A 19814-nucleotide genomic window follows, 5' to 3' on the forward strand; every position below is an offset into this window, starting at 1 on the left:
GAAAATTGTGTACTTGCTATAGTAAAAAATAACTTCTAGATTTGTGCAAAAAAAGAAACTCTGTAGCTTATCAATACAGTTTCCATTTCACAAACAACTTCAATTCATTACAAAAATCATATTACACTCAACACAATTCATTCCAATCCTTCCATTTAATTCACTATTTTATTAGTAACGCCCCGGTCCCGGATGGGTCAGAGAGTTACCTCTTAACACTTAAAATCATATCTCATTGTACAAATGTAAACTCCAATTCCTCATTTACTCATATACCTCATTGTTTTAAACCATCTACTCCAAAATAAATAACTAAGATTACGAAGAAATCTCAAAATAAAAAGTCAACTTTCCAAAGTACTGAGTCAACAGAACGAAACTATTCCATAAAATTCTCCAATATCAAATACCCTCTTTGTATATATAATAGACTATGCCCACAAAGCCTTACCCATGCTTCCTATTCTTGAACCTCCGCTGAAGTATCCAAAATATCTGAAAAATATTATGGATATAAGGGGTGAGTTATCAACAACTCAGTAAGCATAAATCATATGCTAGCGTGCAAACATGAACATTTACAAAGTAGAGCATGCAGAACAAAATATTTCCCAGAGTTAACATGCAGAACAGAACATATTTTCAAAAGTAACAGAGCGATGGTTTTAAGACAAGTAAAACCCTTAGTGCTTTGGCATAACATAAACTGAGTATCATCATCAGATCAAAACAGAGCATCAAACAGAGCAGAGACCATGTTTCACCCCCGTGGTAGGGTTGTGCTAACCCCGGTGGCCAAACCAGGCAGAGAAAGAGGTGAAATCTTTCCTTTATTCTTCTCGGAGCCCCGAGTGTGCACACAGGAAAGACCACAATAAAACCACTTTGTTTCCAAAGTGGGTGCACTCAGAGACAGAGAAGTTGGTACCAACCCAAACAGAGCAGAGCATAACAGAGCGGAGCAGAGACAGAATCAGATACGAAAACCAGTACACCATGCCAAAGGTTTTCAGATGTTATATCAAAATAATACAGAATACCGAAACAGAAACAGACAGTTTACACCCGCTGTACACAAAAGCCAGAACATCTTTTTAAATAAATGCACAACTTTTCATATTCTCAATATCGCTATTTTTCCAGATTTCAGAAACCACATGACAGAATTTAGCTCATGTCTACAATGCATGTCAGAACATATTTTTCTCTTTTTTCGTACAGATTTCATGAGTATGCAAATAAACGACCGATGTTGGTTTTGTTTTTCCCAAGTTCTCATTTCACCACAAAAATATGCAAAGTTTTCAGAAATCAACCTCAGTCTCAAATAATTCGTGTAAGGCCTAGCATAGGAACCCCGCTTACCTGGACTTCTTAGCCCTTTCAGAATTTTCCTCAAATATGTCGAACAATTAACAATCGTCACCTATAAAATAATCAAGTAATTCCTGTAAATTTCCAATCAACCACTTATTTCGATATTTAAACCTAAAAATACTAAAAGAACCTATTTTAAATCCACAAAACCTAAAATTCCCATAATTCCTAAAATATCATCCTTTCTAAAACCATCAATATTTACTTAATCCCCCTCACTATTATACTCTAAGTCATTTCTAAATTGCATAATAATATTTTGCACATATTATGTACTTCTTAAAAATTTATACAATATCACAAATAAAATCTCAAATCTTTCTCTATTACTTTATAAAAATAATGTATTTTAAAACAAAACCTACTAATATATATAAACCGAATCATGCTAAACTATAACTAGTCTGATATAAGGGTATTATAGGGATTAAACAAAACACAAAAGGGACCCCTTTCGGAAACAGAAAGGTTCATAAATCACAGATTAATTTCGTATGGAGCCATACTCACCGAGCGATGGAGGGCACAAAGGCGGCGAGCTGGGCGGTTGCTTACGGTGGTGGGGGTGGCGGCAGCACACTGGTTAGAGAGAGAGAGACCAGCTAGAGAGAGAGAGAGAGAAACCTTACGTAGAAAAGAGAGAGAGAGGCGGAGAGAGAGCTCGGCGCAAGAGAGAGAATGAAGCTCACCGTGAGCCTGAGGTGGCGCGCGGCAGACCAAAAGGGCTAGGCGGAGGTTGACAGAGGTGAGCTCGATGGCTGGGCAGTGGGCATGGTGGTTTTCGACGTGAAAGATGGCAGTTCGCAGTGGCTCACGGTAAAATAACACCGAGAGAGAGAGAGAGAGTTGTACGCATCATGCGGCGTGCATGAGGCTTCGGACGGTGGCGCTGGACATCACTGGGCGGTGGAGGCTTAATCTCTGGCGTTATCTGTTGCCGTTGACTGAGGCTAGACATGGCTCTCGGTTTGGACGAGGATGCTCTGTCTCCATGGCTTCAAAACAGAGCAACAGCAGTTTCCGCTTCCCACGGAAGTCGGTGATGGTGGCAACTGTTTGGGATATTTCCGAGGGTGGAGAGGAAGGCTACGGTTACTTCAGGTGCTGCGTCAAGGGTCTTCGTGGGGCTGGGTTGCGTAGGTAGTTTGGGGTGGCCGAGGTTCTGTTTCAGGGAGCAAAAACAGGGGAATATCGTGGTTTGCAACAGAGGCTATGGGAGGCGTTGGGCGGCGGCTTCGTGTGGCTGGGCACGGTGGCTTATGGTTTCACAAGGGGCTGGGCCAAGGCCAGAGGCTTCCGTCGTGCAGGGGAAACTCACACGGGGGTGGTTTCCGTTCGGTTGAGCGCATACGGGCGTGGGCTTTTGTGATGGTGAGGTCGTGTAACTGGGCAGCAAACGAGGTCTAACGCCGTGGGTGTGGAGGTGTAGCGACAGAGACGGTACTGCATGGAGGTTGTGGAGGGTGGCGGCTTGTGGTGGATGATGCTTTGTGGATGGAGCTGCTTCTGTGCGTGCGTGGGGTGGAGATTGCCGTGGGAGTTTTAGCGGTAGTTATAGGCTTGGTAGACTAACATGCAGGTACGTATAAATATATATTGGCGATGGAAAAACCCTAGAGAAAAGAGGGAGACGTGTGTGGGAGTGAAAGCTGAAAAATAGAGTCGTGAGTATGTGCAAGTCGTGGACGAAAGGAACACTACGGTGAAAAAAAGAAATATAGACGGAAAGAAAGAAAGAAAAAAAATAAACATGCGGGGAGAAAAATAAAATAAACAAAAATAAATAAATAACAAAATAAATAAATAATAATAAAAAAAGAGTTTGGTTGGATCCGGGTGTTACATTCTCCCCCCCTTAAAAAATTTCGTCCTCGAAATTTGCTAATACCACAAGCAAGGCCTAAATATTTATCCGCTACAACAATTCCATGCGTATCCCAAACGTCAATCATATTGTCGAACTTAATTAATATTCCAGAATTGTTGAACCTAATATTCCAAATTCTACCCCTCCAATATTGTCGATCGTATTCTCCCATATTTTCCTAGCCATACACGTTCGCGCACACTACCATTTCAAGTCTAAAATATAAACCCCAATCATGCTATTGACGACCAAATAATAAATTCGAAAATCTCCACCTAATGGAAAACCTTAATAAATAACGAAATAACTCTCAAAAATATCACTCACCAAAACCACGCTTCCGCTGCTCACTCAAACAACTTATTGTCCTAAAAACATTGAATCTCATACATCGGAAAAGAACTAACCCCCACATTTAACCAATCTATATATTTTTTTAACTCACCAGTCAAATTCATAAATTATACCAATATGATTGTAGCCTCTAAAACATCAATATCACAAGTCTAAAACTCAAGTTCCTAGCCAAAACTATTTCCATGAAGTCAACCTAAAATGTAAACCTTAAAACCTGTCAGAATTATTTCCTACAGTCTACAGAATATACCTACCGAAATTAAAGTCTCAAATGTCATAAGAATTGTTTCCTTCATTTTTGCAAAATCTAAAACCTCAAATTATGTGGAACTCATTCCATAGGTCCGTAAGTGTTAAAAGCTTACATATCATCAAAAATCATATTCTGAAACCCGCAGAATTCTACGACCTTAAATCTCCTAAAATCATTTTTTAAAGTATGTACAATCTCTAAACCTCAAAGTGCTCAAACCTCCCAATATTCAGTCCATAAAATCTGAAGAATCTCAAATCTCCAAAGTTTCGAACTCGACGACGAGTAGACATCCTGAGATCTTAAACTCAATTAAACGTTCTAGGGAAGAAAACAAAATATGTATAAACAAAATATAAATATCAGCTAAAATATTTAAAAAAAAACAAGAAAGTAAATAAATAAATGTATCCCTGAAACCTTGAACTTGTTTTACCCATTCTTAGCCATTTCTTTAACCAACACATATAGTCATTCCTACCATCTATAATTGTAAATCCAACATCACTCTAAACTCCCGTACATCTTTAGAATCTAAACCACAAAACTCTAAACCTTAAATCTTATAAATATTATCTCCTATAGTCCCCCAAAATAGCTTGTCGGATCCGAAATCCCTAAACCTCAAAATCCCAAAACTTAATCATAAACGCTGCAAAATCTAAAATTTTAAATATCCACATAATCATATCTTATTCTTTAAAATTCTACACCTCAAATCTGAAGTTTCTTCCTAAACCCACAGATATCTAAACCTTAAATATTGATAGTCTGCAAAACCTCAAACCTGAAATATCCCTATGATCATGTCTTAGTTCTCAAATTTCTATATATCAAAATATGAAATTACTTCCTAAACCGATAGATATCTAAAACCTAATATGTTATAGTCTGTAGAACCTCAAACTTGTCTTACAATTTAACTTATGTGCACCTTCAAAAATCTAAACCTTACATCTTATAAAATATCCTTACCTATATTCAACAAAGTACGCCTACATGAACTAAAACCCCAAGTGTAAAGAAAGCCATTTCTTAAAATCTGAAAAATCCAAAGCCTTAGATCTCTTCAAAATCTTCTTTTTAAAACCCACACAATCTAAGACCTCAAACGTCCTAGAATATATTCTAAAAGGTTGCCGGATTCTAAAAGTTTAAATACAAATAAAATCATCTCTTATAGTCTACAAATTTTCATACCTTCAATCTGAATCAACTTCCTAGCCCACAGATATTCAAAACCTCAGACTTCGTAGGCCACCCACCATGAGTATGCAAAAGCTCAAACCAAATATCTTTAAAATCATATCCTAGTGCTTTCAAAATTCTAAAACCTTAAATGTCATCAAACACCTTATTATAGTATGCAAAACCTCAAACCTGGCTTTCGCTCAAACTTATGTAAACATCGAAATCTAGACCTCCAAGCCATGCCCTACAACCTTCAAAATAAGCCAATCAAATCTAAAACCTTAAATTCCCAAAACTCAACAAATAAAGTATGCAGAATCTCAAACCTCAAAGTTACGAATTCAATAACATCTGCCAAATCAAAAACTTCATATCCCATCAAAATCAATCATAAGGTTTTTAGAAGCTCAAACTTAAATATGCACATGACCATCCTTATAGTCCTCAAGTTCCTATACCGAAATTTTTTTCTTTTTTTTTTACATCATATGAACCCACAGATTTCTAAACCTCCAAGGTCTATAGTATGCAGAATTCAAACCTGGCTCTGATACCAACTGTAACGCCCCGGTCCCGGATGGGTCAGAGAGTTACCTCTTAACACTTAAAATCATATCTCATTGTACAAATGTAAACTCCAATTCCTCATTTACTCATATACCTCATTGTTTTAAACCATCTACTCCAAAATAAATAACTAAAATTACGAAGAAATCTCAAAATAAAAAGTCAACTTCCCAAAGTACTGAGTCAACAGAACGAAACTATTCCATAAAATTCTCCAATATCAAATACCCTCTTTGTATATATAATAGACTATGCCCACAAAGCCTTACCCATGCTTCCTATTCTTGAACCTCCGCTGAAATATCCAAAATATCTGAAAAATATTATGGATATAAGGGGTGAGTTATCAACAACTCAGTAAGCAGAAATCATATGCTAGCGTGCAAACATGAGCATTTACAAAGTAGAGCATGCAGAACAAAATATTTCCCAGAGTTAACATGCAGAACAGAACATATTTTCAAAAGTAACAGAGCGATGGTTTTAAGACAAGTAAAACCCTTAGTGCTTTGGCATAACATAAACTGAGTATCAGCATCAGATCAAAACAGAGCATCAAACAGAGCAGAGACCATGTTTCACCCCCGTGGTAGGGTTGTGCTAACCCCGGTGGCCAAACCAGGCAGAGACAGAGGTGAAATCTTTCCTTTATCCTTCTCGGAGCCCCGAGTGTGCACACAGGAAAGACTACAATAAAACCACTTTGTTTCCAAAGTGGGTGCACTCAGAGACAGAGAAGTTGGTACCAACCCAAACAGAGCAGAGCATAACAGAGCAGAGCAGAGACAGAATCAGATACGAAAACCAGTACACCATGCCAAAGGTTTTCAGATGTTATATCAAAATAATACAGAATACCAAAACAGAAACAGACAGTTTACACCCGCTGAACACAAAAGCCAGAACATCTTTTTAAATAAATGCACAACTTTTCATATTCTCAATATCGCTATTTTTCCATATTTCAGAAACCACATGACAGAATTTAGCTCATGTCTACACAATGCATGTCAGAACATATTTTTCTCTTTTTCGTACAGATTTCATGAGTATGCAAATAAACGACTGAGGTTGGTTTTGTTTTTCCCAAGTTCTCATTTCACCACAAAAATATGCAAAGTTTTCAAAAATCAACCTCAGTCTCAAATAATTCGTGTAAGGCCTAGCATAGGAACCCCGCTTACCTGGACTTCTTAGCCCTTTTAGAATTTTTCTCAAATATGTCGAACAATTAACAATCGTCACCTATAAAATAATCAAGTAATTCCTGTAAATTTCCAATCAACCACTTATTTCGATATTTAAACCTAAAAATACTAAAAGAACCTATTTTAAATCCACAAAACCTAAAATTCCCATAATTCCTAAAATATCATCCTTTCTAAAACCATCAATATTTACTTAATCCCCCTCACTATTATACTCTAAGTCATTTCTAAATTGCATAATAATATTTTGCTCATATTATGTACTTCTTAAAAATTTATACAATATCACTAATAAAATCTCAAATCTTTCTCTATTCCTTTATAAAAATAATGTATTTTAAAACAAAACCTACTAATATATATAAACCGAATCATGCTAAACTATAACTAGTCTGATATAAGGGTATTATAGGGATTAAACAAAACACAAAAGGGACCCCTTTCGGAAACAGAAAGGTTCATAAATCACAGATTAATTTCGTATGGAGCCATACTCACCGAGCGATGGAGGGCACAAAGGCGGCGAGCTGGGCGGTTGCTTACGGTGGTGGGGGCGGCGGCAGCACACTGGTTAGAGAGAGAGAGACCAGCTAGAGAGAGAGAGAGAGAAACCTTACGTAGAAAAGAGAGAGAGAGGCGGAGAGAGAGCTCGGCGCGAGAGAGAGAATGAAGCTCACCGTGAGCCTGAGGTGGCGCGCGGCAGACCAAAAGGGCTAGGCGGAGGTCGACAGAGGTGAGCTCGATGGCTGGGCAGTGGGCACGGTGGTTTCCGACGTGAAAGATGGCAGTTCGCAGTGGCTCACGGTAAAATAACACCGAGAGAGAGAGAGAGTTGTACGCATCATGCGGCGTGCATGGGGCTTCGGACGGTGGCGCTGGACATCACTGGGCAGTGGAGGCTTAATCTCCGGCGTTATCTGTTGCCGTTGACTGTGACGTCGCTGCCCAACTGAGGCTAGACATGGCTCTCGGTTTGGACGAGGATGCTCTGTCTCCATGGCTTCAAAACAGAGCAACAGCAGTTTCCGCTTCCCACGGAAGTCGGTGATGGTGGCAACTGTTTGGGATATTTCTGAGGGTGGAGAGGAAGGCTACGGCTACTTCAGGTGCTGCGTCAAGGGTCTTCGTGGGGCTGGGTTGCGTAGGTAGTTTGGGGTGGCCGAGGTTCTGTTTCAGGGAGCAAAAATAGGGGAATATCGTGGTTTGCAACAGAGGCTACGGGAGGCGTTGGGCGGCGGCTTCGTGTGGCTGGGCACGGTGGCTTATGGTTTCACAAGGGGCTGGGCCAAGGCCAGAGGCTTCCGTCGTGCAGGGGAAACTCACACGGGGGTGGTTTCCGTTCGGTTGAGCGCATACGGGCGTGGGCTTTTGTGATGGTGAGGTTGTGTAACTGGGCTGCAAACGAGGTCTAACGCCGTGGGTGTGGAGGTGTAGCGACAGCGACGGTACTACATGGAGGTTGTGGAGGGTGGTGGCTTGTGGTGGATGATGCTTTGTGGATGGAGCTGCTTCTGTGCGTGCGTGGGGTGGAGATTGCCGTGGGAGTTTTAGCGGCAGTTATAGGCTTGGTAAACTAACATGTAGGTACGTATAAATATATATTGGCGATGGAAAAACCCTAGAGAAAAGAGGGAGACGTGTGTGGGAGTGAAAGCTGAAAAATAGAGTCGTGAGTATGTGCAAGTCGTGGACGAAAGGAACACTACGGTGAAAAAAAGAAATATAGACGGAAAGAAAGAAAGAAAAAAATAAACATGCGGGGAGAAAAATAAAATAAACAAAAATAAATAAATAACAAAATAAATAAATAATAAAAAAAAAAGAGTTTGGTTGGATCTGGGTGTTACATTATTACATTGCGATCATCTAAATAACATACTCATGTATGGGAAATTTTACAATGAAAAGCCACAACAATGGTTCTAGCTTTAAAAAAATCTAGAACCTTTCCCCCACCCTAAAAGAACAACAACCAATCCTAATGTTCCAAAATAACACCTCGTGACACAAAAAAACCTCATAAGCTTCAACTGTGGAGAAATATTTCAAGCTTCGATATTCAAAAAAACTACATCAACACTCATAACTACCCTAATCTTGGTCGTGTCCCATACTGTATGCAACAACACACACAACAAAGACATGCGATCAACTGGAAGGGTATCATGATGGAGCAAAGGACATAATCGGTTGGTTGATGGTCCTTTCCTTTAGAGGTGAGGTTTTTCTCTCTAGTTCCTTAGTGAACTTAGAGTTTAGTGTCTTGGACACCATGTCTATAGAGGGAAGAGGTAGAGATGATGAGATTTCCAAGCTGTGTGAAGGTCTAATTCTCACTGAGGAGGAAAGGCAAGAAGTGTGTGTAGCTGAGGAAGACATGTTTCTATCGACGGAGAGAGTTAAGAGATGCTTAGTGGCTCTAGTGGTTTCTGATAGAGAGATTAACAAAGCAGCTTTGCGTGCCACCATGTTGAAACTGTGGCATGCAGTGGGACGTATACTACTCAGAGAGATTGGCTGGAACATATTTTTAGTTGAGTTTCAGTCGAAGGAAGACAAGGATTCTGTTTTGTAGGGTAGACCTTGGCTCTTGGCTGAGGGTGAACGAACCCTCCATCCAAAAATACCTCATTCAAACGTGCCATGGAAGGGTTTGGTCCATCTCCAAGCTCTAAGGGGGGGAAGCAGGGTGGTGCAAGAACAGACTAGCAGGACATTACCATAAGAGGAAAACAACCAATAGTTGGAGTAGACATGAATATAGGCAGGCAATCCGCTAATCCAAGGTTTTAAAGAACCACGTGAATACTAATCTCCCTTTAAAATGTGCTGGGAAACGAGTTATTGGTGACATAGAGGATCACTTGGAATCAAATATGATAACCAAAATACAAAAAATTGCTGGTAAAGCTAGTAAGAAACGATTGGTAGAGGCTGCTGTGTAGCCCTACCATACTCAATGACTATTCTGTGCTGGAACTGTTGAGGGCTTGTGAACTCTCGAACAATTCGTGAACTTTATCTTTTGGTGAAAGATAAGTTACCCACTGCAGTTGTTCTTATTGAAACTAAATGTAGAAGAAAAAAAAAATTGAAGCTATTTGCAATAAATTAAGTTTTACTCACAGTTTTGTAATTGACAGTTTGGGGAGAAGTGGTGGTCTAGATATTATGTGGGCATATGTCATTACAGCACAACTAGTCAATTATTCCCAATGCCATATATCTTTGGAGTTGCAAATGCAGGATTGAGATCATAGGTGGCTCTTGACTAGCTTTTATGGAAATCCATTGGTTGCTAAGAGGGTGGAAAGCTGGAATTTATTATGGTAGATTACTCCAGATGAACAAGTGCCCTAGCTTTGCATGGGAGACTTTAATGAGATCATTTCTCAGGATGAAAAAGTAGGTGTTGCTCACAAACCTTATAGACAGATGGAACTCTTCAAGGAAACTCTTGAGGACTGTGAATTGAGTGACATAGGCTATGAGGGCTCTAAATTCACTTGGTGTAAAATGGTATAGAAGGCAATGCATTCACTAAGGAAAGGTTAGATAGAGTGGTTGGGAATTGAGCTTGGATTTCTCATCATGATAGCACTAAGGTCTCTATCCTCCTAGTTCAATGCTCTGACCACAAACCCTTGCTCACCCACTACTCCATCCCTTGTAGTCTCTTTAGGCACAAGAAAAGAATCTTCAGATACGAGGCCTGATGGTCTAGGAAGGAAGAGTGTTTAGGAATTATTAAACATACATGGTTTGGCACTCCTAGCCTCCCTTACAGTTCTGCCTTCATAAAGAAGGGATCGATTAGGTGGCAACAACACCTAACTAAATGGTGTAGATCCGTCATTTGGGATTCTAGAAAGGTTATTGCTGAGAAGAGGGAGAAGATCAAAGCGTTGCAAGACCTGAACCAAGGAGACCTTTCAGAGGAAATTAAAGGCCTGCAGAAGGAAGTGAATGACATTTTTGAAGATGAGGATATCAAATGGCGCCAAAGGGCTAAGCAAAGATGGAGACAGGAACACTAAATTCTACCACTCATGTGCTAACCAAAGGAAGAAGTCCAACTCTATTCAGAGTATTTCAAATGAAGAAGGTGTTTTTGCATCACATCCAAAAACAGTAAGTGATCTATTTCAGGCCTTCTACGCGTGGCTCTTCTCCACTTCCCAGCCTCAAGGTATCCAAGATAGCCTTATCCACATGAAGAAAGTTGTCAATACTGATATGAATAACCAGCTACTCTCTGAATTCACAACTGAAGAGATAAAGGAGATAGTTTTTGAGATGGATCCTCTTAGCTCTCCAGGGCCTGATGGATTCCTAGCTATTTTCTATCAAGACCATTGGGATAATGTTGGCAGTGATCTAGTCATTGCAGTGAAGGATGGTCTATCTTCCAAGTTAGGAATTGAAGTACTTAATGAACCTATATTACCCTCATTCTAAATAAACAGAACCCTACACTAGTTACTGAATACCGCCCCATTAGTCTTTGCAATGTGTCTTATAAGGTTGTTGCTAAAGTCGTAGCTAACAGGCTAAAAATAATCCTACCTGTGATAATTTCACTTACTCAAAGTGTCTTCATTCCTGGTAGACTCATCTCGAATAATATCATTGTTGCCTATGAGGCTTTACATACCATGAAAACTAGAATGCAAGGGAGGAAGGATGGTTATATGGCTCTTACACTAGACATGAGCAATGCCTATGATCGAGTTGAGTGGGACTTTGTGGAAGCTTTCCTGCAGTAGATGGGTCTCTCTGATAAGGTAGTGTATTTCCTCAGTGAGCTATGCAATACTCATAAATGGTGTCTCTCAAAATAAGTTCCAACCCTCTAGAGGATAACAAAAATATCAGAGCGACAATTCAGAAATATTCATATTCAAAAATACTTTAGCATAACATAATTGAACATTATTATAACAAAACGAAGGCATCATATCATAATAGAGACTATGTTTAACCCCCGTGGTAGAGTTGTCCTATCCTTAGTGGCCAAACCCGATGGAAACAAAAGTGAATCTTCCCTTTATCATTCTTGGAGCCCCAAGTGTACACACAGGAAAAACCACACAGAAAAATCATTTTATTTCCAAAATGGGTGCACTTAGAAACAGAAATGTTTGTACCAACACAATAACATAATTAGAAATCTCGGATTAGAACCAAAAACAAAATCAAAATATCATGCCAGAAGTTTTTCATATGTGACAATTCATATGACAGTCAGAGTGCTGAACAAATATAGATCACAAAATCATATACAAAACTTCACAAATTTCATATTTGCTCTTTTTGCACAGTTGAGAAATAAAATGTCAAAAATTTGCTCATGTCTACACCAATCATGATAAAAATATATTTTATTTTTCTTATTCAGAAACAATGAATAATGCAGAACAAAATGACCAAGGTTGTTTCCAATGTTCCATAACAAAAACATGCACGTTTGTCATAAAATCAACATCGGTCTATTCTTTGTATGCAAAGTCTAGTATAGGAACACTGCTTACCTAGATATTTTTTTTTTACTATTCTGAATTTCCTCATAACTGTGCCAAGGAAATATCAATCATCTCTTATAAAGAAGCATGTAACTTACATCAATTTCCAAACATACATAAATTACTACTTAAGCAGCTCTTGCAATTCAAACCTGAAATACTAATGAACTAGTTTTTCTTAATTTTAAAATTGTCATACACATAAGTTCACATTAACACTAAAATTTCATCGTTCCCCAAACTATTAACATCCACATAGTTTTTCCTAAAATTACAGAGTGCCTTCCCTTTCTCTGGGAAGTGTGAGGCTCTAGTGCCTTTGTTGCTTCAACAAAGATTTAAGTCTTACTTCGGTGAATTGTTTTTGTTTGGTTGATAGTATTGTTTAGTTGAAAGAAGCGATGGAGGCGGAGGACCTGGTATCACGTTGGGAAAGATTACACCTTTCCAAAGAAGAAAGTGCATGCTTCCATGTCCAGCAGAAGGGTTACAATGGTGAAAAAAAAGGAAAGTATTGTATTGTTGGGAAGGCTATGACAGAGAAGGGAGTGAATAGTGAAGGATTCAGAACCACAATGTCTCAAATATGGAGGTTGGATGGGTGGGTGACCTTTAAGGAGCTTGGTGATCAGTGCTTCTTGATCGAATTTCAAAAAATGGAAGACAAAGAAAAGGTGTTGAGTGGACGTCCATGGTTTTTTGAAAGACACCTCCTCACCATGATGGAGGTGGATGAGAAAGAGTCCATTGATGGGCTGAAGTTCTGTTTTGAGCCATTTTGGATACAACTACACAATCTTCCACTAACAGTCATGACAGAAGGCTTCGATGAGCAGTTTGCAGAGGCTATAGGCCCGGTCATTAGAGTAGAAGCAGAAGCAGATGGACGTGCATGGGGAAGATGCCTTAGAGTAAGGGTGGCTGTGGACCTCAACAAACCGTTACTATGAGGGAGATGGTTAAGGCTGGATGACAAACCACACTGGATCTCATTCAAATACGAGAGGCTGCAAAACTTTTGTTTTCAGTGTGGAATTCTCAATCACAAAGGCAAAGGCTGCTCAACAGCTCGTAATACTCAGCAAGGAGAAACATTGCCCCCACCCCAGTATGGTCCTTGGCTTTGAGGACAGTCCAGGAATACAAACATCTTCGATAGCTGTAGATACGGTGGATCAAAGGGAGGAAACAACCAACAGACGAGTCAGAAAGGGGGAGAGGGTACTATGGTCCAAGACGTGTTGGTGCAATGTACTTCAGACGTCCATTCAAAAGAGGCAGTAGAGAAAATGGAGAAGATGTCAGCGGGAAAGAAGGAAAGAGGGTCACCTACAGAAGAGAACGCAGGAGGAGGAGCTACTAAGGATGAATGCATCGGGAATATGGCTAGGAGTCAGGGTGTAAGTCAATCCTCTGTCCAGAAAAAGGCTATGTTTGGACAGGAGGATGCTAGGTGTTTAGATCCTGGTGGCCCTCAGGAGATCCAGGGTTTCCACGTGGGAAAGGATTTGGCAGCTAATCTTTTGTCGGGGTCACATAACCCCCATGACCCTATGAGGAGTACATGGCTTCAAAGGGGTACGAAGGAAAGTTCCAATAATGACAGCATGGGTGCAACCACTATTGGTGTAGCTTTTTCTCTCCAACAGGATGAGAGAAGGATGGACCTGGATATATCACCTGGTGAAGATTTTATAATGCCAATGGCAAAGGGTGAGGGTCTGAAGACGTTGAGGAAATGGAAAAGGAAGGCCCGGGAGAGTGGAACTAATACAAAAGGCAGTAGTAAATCAAAAATAGATGACAGCCCAAAATTCAATGCAAGAAACATGTATGCAAGGGGGTGTAAAAGGAGTTCAACATTGCAGGAGGCTGTTCCAAAAAAGAATAAGAGAAGGCATATTACCACAGACATTCCAATGGTTAAGGCAGAGGCTGGTTCCCAGCCCTGCCATGACAAATGAGTATTCTAGTGTGGAACTGCCGAGGGCTTGGGAACCCTTAGACAGTTAAGGTCCTTAGGAATTTATCTAAGGAAAAGTATCCCAATTTAGTGTTCCTAGTAGAAACTAAATGTAGAAGGAATAAAATGGAGGCAGTTAGGAGGTTATTGCAAATGGATGGGTGCTTTACAGTAGATTGTATGGGGCTTAGTGGGGGCATTGCCCTCCTCTAGAGAGATGAATGGTGTGTTAACATCATAAATTATACTAAATGGCATGTTAGTGCTATGATCCAGGAGAAAGGAAATGGACCAACATGGCAATTCATGGGCTTCTATGGACATCCTGACACAGGGAAGAGAGGCAGTAGTTGGCAACTACTTAAGATGCTAAAACCCACCACTCCCATAGCATGGTTATGTGCTGGAGACTTCAACGAGATTCTTCATCAGAGTGATAAGATGGGTGGTGCCAACAGACCATATAAACAGATTGAGGACTTTAGACAAGCAGTGGAATACTGTGGTCTCCCTGCCATTCATTCATATGGGCAAAGGTTTACTTGGTCAAATAATAGAAGTGGTAATGACTTTACAAAGGAAAAAATTGATAGAGTTTTTGGCAATAAAGAATTGAATGATTTATATAGTCATGGTGTCTGTAATGTTCTTCCTGCCATTAGATCTGATCACTCCCCCTTGTCAGTTAGTTTACACAATACTTCTAATGGGAGGAAGAAAAGAAGATGGTGCTTTAGATATGAGATGGCCTGGGAAGTAAAGGAAGAATGTCTGAAGGTGGTGGGTGAGGCTTGGCAAAATGCTGGTATAACAAATTGTCAGGCTAAATCCTTAAGAACACAGCTTGAACTATGCCAAAAGGGTCTCATGACATGGAGGCAAACTCTTAAGCAACAAGAGGATCAAATTATAAAAAATGCGACTCTAAATATTGGGCATCTTCAGAATTATGGTACAGGCGAGCACGTGGCAGCTATGAAACAAATTCAAGAGGAGGTGGTTACTGCCATTACAGCTAATGATATGAAATGGAAGCAAAGGGCAAAGCAACACTGGCTGAAACATGGGGACAGAAACACTCAGTACTTCCACATGCAAGCAAGCCAGAGAAAGAAGATCAATGCAGTCAAAAGCATAGTGGATTCACAAGGCAGGGTTGTCACTGACCAGTCTGAAATTGGTGAGGTATTCACATGTTTTTTCTCCTCTCTATTCACTACTTCCCAACCTCTATCTATTGACCAATGTCTGCAAGAAATGGACACCAAATTAGACATGGACATGAAGGCCTGGCTTTTAAAGCCCTTTACTAGGGAGGAAATCACTGCAGCTGTTTTTAAAATGAATCCCTAGGGGTCGCTAGGCCCTGATGGTTTTCCTGCCCAATTCTACCAAAAAAACTGGGAGGTAGTGGGGGACCAAGTCTGTAATTTTGCTCTTGAATTCCTCAATCATGGTGGATCTCTCAGTGAGGTTAATGACACGTTTATTACTCTTATTCCCAAAGTTCAAAGCCCCACGAGAGTAGTGGATTACAGACCCATAAGCCTTTGTAATGTTTTATACAAGGTTGTGTCAAAAAGTATGGCTAATAGACTGAAACACATACTGCCTCAAATCATTGCCCCTAATCAGAGTGCCTTTGTGCCTGGAAGGCTCATCTCTGATAACACCTTGGTAGCCTATGAGGTCCTCCACTCTATGAACTCTAGAATGAAAGGGAAGAAAGGATTCATGGCTTTAAAATTGGACATGAGTAAAGCTTATGACAAGGTTGAGTGGAATTTCATTGAAGCAATCATGATCAAAATGGACTTTCCTGGTCACTGGATCCATATCACAAAAGCTTGCCTCTCTTCTGTTTCCTATTCAATACTTGTCAATGGAGAACCTCAGAAAAATTTTGTACCTTCGAGAGGCCTTAGACAAGGAGACCCCTTGTCCCCCTACTTGTTTATCCTTTGTGCTGAAGCCCTCTTTTCTCTCCTTAGACATGCTGAGGCCTGTGGCAGTTTAACCCCTGTGGCTATTGGCAGAGGTCCTGTTAAAGTAAACCACCTCTTCTTTGCTGATGATAGCCTTTTATTCTGCCAAGCCAAGTATGAGGAAATTAATTGTGTCCTCAAGATCCTTGAGCTATATGAGAAAGGATCAGGACAGGTTATAAACAAGGACAAGTCTGCTATCTATTTTAGCAAGAACACTGCACTGATGACCCAACAGCAGATCATGCATCTAGCAGGGGTCCAATCCACCTCCAATTTTGAGAAATACTTGGGTTTACCTTCTTTGGTGGGTAGGAAGAAGATTGCCTCTTTCCACTCTTTAATTGATGGAACCTGGTCTTGGGTCTCTAATTGGAGGACCAAATTTCTCTCTGCAGCAGGAAAGGAAATTTTGCTCAAAGCTGTGCTTCAAGCCATTCCCACCTATGCAATGGGGATGTTCCTTCTACCAGCTTCTATAACAAGGAAACTAAACCAGATACTAAGGAGGTTTTGGTGGGGTTTCAATGAAGACTCTTCAAAAATTCAAAGGGTCAAGTGGGAGCAACTTAGTGGCAGGAAGGATATGGGAGGGCTTGGATTTCGAGATCTAAGATGTTTTAACATTGCCTTACTCTCCAAACAGGGATGGAGGATCCTCCAAAATCCTACATCCCTAGTGGCACAAATTCTAAAGCAAAAATACTTCAAACAAGGAAATTTGCTTGATGCAAGGCTTGGAACTGGGCCTTCCTTTGCATGGAGAGGAATACATGCTGGATTATCTCTGTTAAAAAAAGGCCTCAGTTGGAGGGTTGGAAATGGACAGTAGATTAACATCTGGCATGACAGATGGATACCCTCTTTACCTGAACAAAAAATTGTGACTCCTCGAGATGCTGACTGCTGGTGTAACAAAGTCAGTGACATTATTGATCCTCAATTGAAGATATGGCAGGAGTCTCTCATATCTGAACTATTTTCTATTCAGGAAATAGAGGGCATAAAAGCTATACCCATTAGCTTAGGAGGAAGAGAAGACAAACTTATTTGGCAATTCACTCCTAATGGCAACTACACTGTTAAAAGTGGATACTATCTTGGCAAAGAATTGGAAAGAGAGCAAATAGGAGAGTCTTCAGGCAAAACAATGGACTGCCTAGTATGGAGGTCCATTTGGAAGCTCAAGGTACCCCCTGCCACCAGAATGTTTGTTTGGAGGGAATGTAGTGAAGTATTACCCACTATGGCAAACCTGAAAAGAAGAAAGGTGGTAAAGGACAGCATCTGTTTAATCTGAAAGAAAGAACATGAGACTTCTGGGCATGCATTATGGGGATGTAGTGGTGCTCAAGATGTTTGGTGTCAAGGTCCAATAAAAGTGCAGAAATCCTCTTCTCATAGTGATTTGTTCTTTAATATCTGGGCAGAATTGATTGGCAAGCTTGATTCAGAGGAGTTAAATGAGGTAGCTGTTACAATGAGGCTAATATGGGCGAGAAGAAATGATGTATTACATGGGAAAGCCTTCAAACACCCTCAAGAAATCACTGCATAGGCTAGGACAGAACTGTCTCTTCATAATGAGGCTATGCAGAAGAATGTTGGTGCAAACTCTGAGAATAAGACAAGGAGATTGGGATGGACTAAGCCTGCAGCAGGATGTCTGAAAGTGAATTGGGATGCAGCTGTACAAACGAGAATGGGAAGGATTGGCATCGGGGTAATTATCAGAGATCATCAAGGTCTAGTGATAGGTGCCCTTCGTCCTAACAGACCTTTGAAGGGCAGTGTTTTTGATGCTGAAGCATATGGGTTACTTTTGGCTTGTGTTTTTTGTAAGGAGATTGGAGTAAGACACATCTGTTTGGAGGGGGACTCAAAGCAGGTAGTGGACCAAATGAACCAATACAGTCCTAACTGGAGCTTAGGTGGCTGTCTCATATCAGATGCCAAAGAGATTCTAACCTCAGCTGCTGTTTGGTCCATCTCACATGCATACCGGGAGGCTAACATGGCAGCTCACAAGCTTGCTCAAGCGGCTTTCGAGTGTACTGAAGACATGTATGACATTGAGATGTGCCCATCTTGTATTTTTCAAGTGGTTTCTAAGGAAATGAGGCATTGAGATCAGCATTTGTATCCTGGTTTCTTTGTAATACTGGTTTGAATTGTATGAGTTTGGAGTTGATTAATGAGATCAGTTTATTCAAAAAAAAAAAAAAAGATCCAAGAAATTAGGGATCACTTTGACTTATTAGTCGAGATGGAGAGCTACAAGATAAGATTACACTTTTATAAATGAGTAATGTTAGATATAATTATGAGTAGTGCAACGGTTACGTATTCTTTTTTTAAAAAAAGTGAAGGATTTACTACTAAAAAATTATTATTTTTATACGGATATCATATTTATTTAATTTTTTCAAAAGGAATATGCGGTACTTACACATTTTATGACTGTAAATATAATTTTTCATAAATTATTGTGGAAAGTCTCAAAAAGCTAGTTTTCTTTAATGCAGATAGATGAGTATGTTAACTCCTATATTAGTAATGCTAGATATAGTCTTAGGGTGTACAAACTACATGCACTCTAAAAAAAATGTGTGATCCACCATTAAAAAAAATAAAATTTTTATGTAAATTCAAAATTTGTCCACTTTTTTTTTTTTTTTTTTAAATAAGTACAAGATTTGCATGTCCTAAAATTATAAATATCATTTCTCATATTCATATAGAGGAAACATATAGGCTTGGTGAGGCAAATTGAAGAGTTTTCAATCACCTACAGGTGGACAAGAAACTATTTAGGTGGGTTTTGAATGGTGAAATGAGATGATTTTAGATGAAAATTGAAAGTTGAAATTGTTAGAATATTATTTTTTAATATTATTATTGTTTTGATATTTGAAAAAGTTGAATTGCTTATTATATTTTGTGTGAGAATTTGAAAAAATTATAATGATAAAATGAGATGAGATGAGATGAGATGAGATATAATGATTCTTGAATCCAAATTGGGTAGACATTTGAGATTACATCGCCAATAATAGGGAGAGGTAGGTGGTAATGTCATGAGATCTAAAGCCATAAAATCAATTGGCATGGAGTGCAAGGGTTTGTTTCGACACACTAAATTCTTAAAATATTTTATAATTTTATTCTCAAATATTATTCAAATATAAGATATTTTTTAATTTAAGACTTTTAATTTTTTACCTAATCATTACTTAATAATTATTCAAACACAAAAATCAATATAATTTTTACAAACTTAAAAACAAAACACAAAAATCAATACTACCTTTACAAACTTTAAAATAAAAATAATATTAAAAAACTATATTAAAATAATCTTTTAACTTTATAATATTTTTATTCTCTTTGTTCTCTTTGGTCATTTATCAAAATCCAATAAAACATTATCATTCAAATTATTATTCATAAAATTCTAAAATATGTCAAAACATGTGTAATGAGCCCATACAATGACTGCTTTGAGATGGTCAATCTCCAAGAAA

The 19814-nt window shown here is 39.3% G+C and overlaps 2 protein-coding genes across 2 annotated transcripts; both read left to right on the forward strand.

Annotated features, from left to right (window-relative positions):
* The first annotated feature begins 12743 nt into the window (after positions 1 to 12743).
* LOC108993821 lies at positions 12744 to 13292 on the forward strand. The gene has a single exon (XM_018968855.2). It carries the CDS (start codon positions 12744 to 12746, stop codon positions 13290 to 13292), a length of 549 nt encoding a protein of 182 aa, XP_018824400.2.
* A 1280-nt stretch (positions 13293 to 14572) lies between these two features.
* Positions 14573 to 17848, forward strand: LOC108993820. Its single transcript, XM_035695824.1, has 4 exons — positions 14573 to 15490; positions 15659 to 17079; positions 17143 to 17432; positions 17721 to 17848. The coding sequence occupies exons 1-4, from the start codon at positions 14573 to 14575 to the stop codon at positions 17846 to 17848; spliced, it is 2757 nt and encodes a 918-aa protein (XP_035551717.1).
* The last annotated feature ends 1966 nt before the right edge of the window (positions 17849 to 19814 follow it).

Source organism: Juglans regia, chromosome 11 (genome assembly GCF_001411555.2).
Source record: "Juglans regia cultivar Chandler chromosome 11, Walnut 2.0, whole genome shotgun sequence".
Classification (NCBI taxonomy): Eukaryota; Viridiplantae; Streptophyta; class Magnoliopsida; order Fagales; family Juglandaceae; genus Juglans; species Juglans regia.